The sequence below is a fragment of the Sciurus carolinensis genome, chromosome 10, assembly GCF_902686445.1.
Source record: "Sciurus carolinensis chromosome 10, mSciCar1.2, whole genome shotgun sequence".
Lineage (NCBI taxonomy): Eukaryota > Metazoa > Chordata > Mammalia > Rodentia > Sciuridae > Sciurus > Sciurus carolinensis.
In genome coordinates, this window is record NC_062222.1 from 33893647 (window position 1) to 33899007 (window position 5361).

At 39.0% G+C, this 5361-nt stretch overlaps 1 protein-coding gene across 2 annotated transcripts; it reads right to left on the bottom strand.

The window, feature by feature from the left end:
- Positions 1 to 2197: 2197 nt before the first annotated feature.
- Positions 2198 to 5214, bottom strand: C10H4orf46 (chromosome 10 C4orf46 homolog). 2 transcript variants are annotated; one of them, XM_047566182.1, is made up of 3 exons: positions 5156 to 5214; positions 4776 to 4990; positions 2198 to 3668 (listed from the first exon to the last, which is right to left on the bottom strand). In XM_047566182.1, exons 2-3 carry the CDS (start codon positions 4959 to 4961, stop codon positions 3513 to 3515), a joined length of 342 nt encoding a protein of 113 aa, XP_047422138.1. In that variant the 5' UTR covers positions 4962 to 4990; positions 5156 to 5214; the 3' UTR covers positions 2198 to 3512. The 2 variants fall into 2 exon arrangements, with proteins under 2 accessions (XP_047422138.1, XP_047422137.1); XM_047566181.1 differs by lacking the exon at positions 5156 to 5214 and having other exon boundaries at positions 4776 to 5089.
- Positions 5215 to 5361: the final 147 nt, after the last annotated feature.

Below are 5361 nucleotides of genomic sequence, written 5' to 3' on the forward strand. Positions count from 1 at the left end.
AGTGGTTTAGGAGGCTGAGGAAGGAGGATCACAGGTTTGAGGCCTGCCTAGGCAACTTTGCAAAACATCTAAATGTATACACTTTGACTATCCCATTTTCTAATATCCAGTTTGGACCATCATGTCTCATGGGGATATTTGCAAATATCTTCCAACAAGTCTTTGTATCTTCAGCTCTAATTTGCCAATGGACAATTATTTTATTTATTTATATGTGGTGCTGAGAATTGAACCCAGTGCCTCGCACATGCTAGGCAAGTGCTCTACCACTGAGCTACCAACCCAGCCCATGATCAGGTCATCTTTACAGGTTGTTTTTTAAAAAATTTTTTTAGCTATAGATGAACACAACACCTTTATTTTAGGTATTTATTTTTATGTGGTGCTGAGGATCGAATCCTGAGCCTCTCACATGCTGGGCAAGCACTCTACCACTGACTCACAACACCAGCCCAATCTTTATAGGTTTTTAGAATTCTCAAAAACAAAAAGTAATCTCAGGGAAATATTGAGTGTTATACAGATACACACAACTATTTTTGAACAGTACATTACTGAGTTCTCTGTAGGAAAAAATATATACGTATATGCATATATATTGTATTTTAAAGAATTACAAGGAATTGGCCTGTGTGATTAGGGAGACTAAAGAGCTGATGTCTCAGTTCAAGTCTAAAGGATGGCAGAGATTGTTGTAGAACCAGGAAGACCCAATTCCCAGTTCAAAGGGTGTCAGGTAAAATTCTCTCTTGCTAGAAAGACAGTCAAACCCTTTGTTCTAGTCAGACCTTCAAAGATTGGTTGAGGCCACCTACATTACAGAACATAGTCTACTTTGCTCATTCTATGATTTTAAAAGTTAATCTTATAAAAAAAATAATCCTCACTAAAAATCCCAGAACATTGTGTTGGTCCATGTATCTGGGCACCTGTGAACCAGCTAAGTTTACATTATAAAATTAACCATCATCCCAGGCTAGACATGTGCATGCTTACAGTCTGAGCACTTAGGAGGCTGAACCAGGATTGCTTGATCCCAAGTAGAAGACCCTATACCAAACAAAAATAAACGTCTCTGTAGACCACACATGGTAATACAAATGTAAGCAAAGCTGAACTGTGGGCCCACTGGATTCCAAACACCAGCAGCTTTAAGTTTACAGCTAAGGAATAAACAAAAAATTTCCACAGAACACTCACTATATAAAACCATTCAAAGGAATTAACCTAAAATGCAACTCAAAACAATTAGAAATCGGTAACATTTTTTTTAACCTAAAAAAAAAATAAACTGTAGAGGACAGAAGGGAGAGACACACACAGATCACAGTTATGTACAGCTAAAACAAGGGAAATCTGTGTAGTCTTAGTTGCTGGTAAACAAATACATCAAAAGAAAAGAACAGAGAGCTCAGAACTGGCACTTTTACATAATAAGTGAACAACATGTTGCACTGAAACAAGAGTACTTGGAGGTAGAGCTATAAACATGCAAAAAAAAAAAGATTCTATAATCACACAATAAGCAAAAAAAATTCAGTTGGATCAAACACCTATTTTTTTTAATTTTTGGAAGGACAAATAGGATAATCTTAATGACATTTCCTATTTTTAAAAAAAAACAGAAAGAACAAAGTATTATGAAAGATTTTACTTTAAAAATAAAAAAACATTATTTAAGGAGACTCCATAATCAAAATAAACAAATCAGGCTAAGTAAGGTGGTTGAGATATGCCTAACATACAGAACAGAAAAAGGACAAAAATAGGGTCTCAGAAATCAACCACTGCATTTTCCTAATATTCTGGTGGTTATACACATCAGCACTACTCAGTGCAAGAGGGTGCCCAGGGACATGGATACCAGCAGACATGGGACCACTAGGGCCATCTGGAGGCCAGCAACCAAATACATAAAACAATACTTTGTAGTGCTTCTAAAAATACCTATGTACTAAAAATATACACACACAAGCTAGAATATGTACCATCTCTAAAACAGTAGTTACTTTTAGGGAAGATATAAGGGAATGAGATCAAAAAGGTAACAAAGTAAGCATTTACACACACACACATAAATCTGAATAGGCAAATGCTATTTATAAAATCTTTATTGTAAGATTAAATGGATTCTTTAAATCATTCATTTTTCCTGTTTGCAATATGTCAAAAAGCTTCAAAATAATGACCCCAAAGAAATAGAAACAAAATTTGCTTTTAAGTTTATTTTTATACATTTTAAAAAATGCAACTTTCAGAAATATGTAAGAAAAATATTTTTATAATATTGAAATGAGCATCTCTTTGGTATAAAAATCACACAATATGTGTGATCTTTAACTAAAAAATTAATGAAGATCTATGACCTAATATGCTGAACAAAACTATTCTTTGCCCATCCACATGTCCCCTTGCATTGTCCCCATTGTGGGGCTTAAGAATACAATTCTGTACACATCTCCATATCTACAAAGAATTAAAATGCCACATCAAATATGTTTAAAAAATTATAATATAGTAGAGCATTAGAGTTGGCTTAATTGTTGACACATTACACAAACCACCAAAAAACAATACAAGATACAAGACACATAAAATTGAAAACTGTCACTGAAATTTGATACATTGGAAACAAAGCAATTTCTTTAGAATTATTATGTAAATAACTTGCAACTTAGTAATAGTACTGAGTCACAAATTTGATAAGGTATTTTAAAGCAAGAACTCAAACATACAAAATGTAAAATACAAGAAATATTAATGAGAGCAATTAACCATAAAAATAAATAGGGCAAAAACATGCATTCTTTCTAGACACACTTTCATTTTCTGACATGCTTTTTAAAAAAGCATCTTCGAAGGGCAAAAAAAAAAAAATTATATTTTTAAAAACTATCAACAAAGTTCAAATTCCCATTAAAAAAGAGAATGTTTTCCTTCAAGTCAATAAAGTTCAGATTCATACATTTTTAGAGAAACAATTAGTCTTCATGCTAAAAATAGGAGGGAAAAAAGCTTTTAATTATGTTTGTCTTTTAATCAACAAGGATTTAGCAAGTATTGTGTGATACTGTTTCAAGTGCTAAGGATATAAAAGCAAGACTCAATCATGGGTTTTGGAGAATTTACCCTAATGGAGTTGGATCTACCATAGGCAACCTTAGTTACCTCCTTGGACCATAAAATGAAGCTCAACTTCAAAGTCTACCATTCTTGCACCCCGATCTGTGTAGTATGCTACTGGTAGCACTGTCGCACTATTAACATTAATTATCTACAGATGAAATTAACTTCCATAAAGGATTCTACAAAAGTTTAGAGGGCAGAAAGTACTTAGGAATAAACAAACACTGGTCTGCATCAAAAATATCAGTATTCCACTTTCATAAAAGTCAAGAAAAAAATTCATTCTGAGTATATAGAACTGCTGGAAAGAGATCATCCTATGTATGCAGTACATGTGCAAAAAGTGTATGTTAAGAAGGATGTTACACTGTCCAAATCAGGCCAAATCAGTTGTCAGGTTTCAAAGAATTATAGCCTTCTTTCAAGAGATCCCTCCAGGTTTTAAGGAAACGTGCATTTTCTGTACATTTGAGGGCTAGCTCTTCCACTTGAGCTGATACTGCAGATGTGGCTTCAAGAAGTTTGATTAGAGAAAATGCTGCCTGAAATTTAAAAAAAATAAATAAATAAAGTTTATTTTTAAAAGTCACATCTCAATTCACAGTCTAAATTAGATCAGTACTTTGAATCCAATGCCCACATTATTTTCTTTAAAAGTAATAGATTTTTCAAATTAAAACACCAGTTTTTTCAGGAAACCTAAGCAAACATCATTCCTGGTTAATACAGCAGGACTTAATTTTACGTATTTACTTGTAACCAGTCTTGTTCTGTAAAAATAGATTCTGAATCATCACTTTGGTCATCTTAAAAAAAAAGAAAAAGAAAAAGAAATACTTGTGGAGCAATGAGATAATCAAGTTCAGTCCCCAATTTCTAATGTGCACAAAAGATCTATTCCACAAGGCTCCCCAGGATGGACATGCATTACAAACTTCACTCCCCTTGCCCCACTCTAGAGTCCATTAATACTGAATCTGCGATCGCCACCACTCAGCTCCAGTGGTGATAAGTGTGGTAAGTTGATAAGGTTGGGAGGCTAGGTGCTAATTTCTGAAAATTTGAGAAATTTATAGAACCTTCCCGACTACGCACTCTAGCATTCATAGGGAGGAGTCCTGCCCTAAACCGTTAATGAAACCAACAGAGACGTCAGGGGCTGTGACTAAGACCTCCAAGTTGGGTCCAGCGCAAAGCAATCCTAGGAGACAATAGCGTTACCAGCTGGCTCTGGGCAGATGGCCAACTAGAACGGCGGGCTCTAAGTCCCTCGGAAAGAAATCACAGCCTGGTCCAAATCACCAACAGGCAGCAAGGCTACCGGATAGCGCAGTTAAAGATGGGAGAAGAGGGGGCAGAGAGATCTGGCACCAACAGGCGCAGATGAGATGCATGGTTTCGGGTTACAGATGACTGAAACCAGAAGGCGAAGCAAAAAGACAACAGGGGTGGGGCGGTGGAGGGATAGTTTCTTAATTCCTCGACCGAAATCTAAAGGCAGAATTTCGGTATGGGTTGGTACTTTTAGCCGCTGGCATCGCCCACCCTTCGGGGACCGGAGCTGGCGAAGGGCTGGGTCGGGGTCCCAGCGCCCTGGCTGGCAGGGTCTATCTTCTGAGAATCGCCTTGTAGCGCGACAGGACACTCACATCTCCGATCTGCAGCTCCACTTCCTCCAGCGGGTCCACGGTTCGGCCGCTGCTCCTGCTCGAAACTGGCCAGTCCAAACTCACTGGGACACTGGGGGAGGATGCCGATGAAACATCTGAAGAAGAGGGAGAGGAGGGAGGCGGTGGGGGAGGCGAAGAAACTCGAAACTCCTCAGGGTCAGCCATGAGGAAGGGCTGGGACCGCAGAGCCGGACCTAAGCAGCAGAACCGACACCAACAGTATTTCAATCGCTCGCGCCCAAAGCCCAAATGCTCCGCCTCCTCCCCCCGAAGTCCCGCCCCGTCCCCTCGTGGATCAGTCTAGTATCACAAAGACTTTCCATTTTTCACTACGGCCAATCAGACGTCAGTCAAGTCACCTTGGGCGGCTCACTGCTCCTGCGCAAACCTCCACTAGGGCCCGCAGTTCTACCGGGGCAGAAGACTACAACTCCCAGTGTGCTGTGCGCGCTTCCCCGCCTCCTGCCGCTTTTTGCTGCTTGTGCGCATGCGCTTGCGCGGGAGCCTGTGCTACTCTCCCGCCCCAGTTCGGCCTCCAGCCCCAGTGCCGCTGCCTACTGGCGCT

What these genes read in the sequence shown, in the direction of transcription:
- C10H4orf46 (XM_047566182.1), bottom strand. Translation starts at nt 4,961, where the DNA reads ATGGCTGACCCTGAGGAGTTTCGAGTTTCTTCGCCTCCCCCACCGCCT. An exon ending in TGGAGCTGCAGATCGGAGAT is followed by an intron (nt 3,669 to 4,775) that starts GTGAGTGTCCTG and finishes TTTAAATTTCAG; the next exon opens with GCAGCATTTTCTCTAATCAA.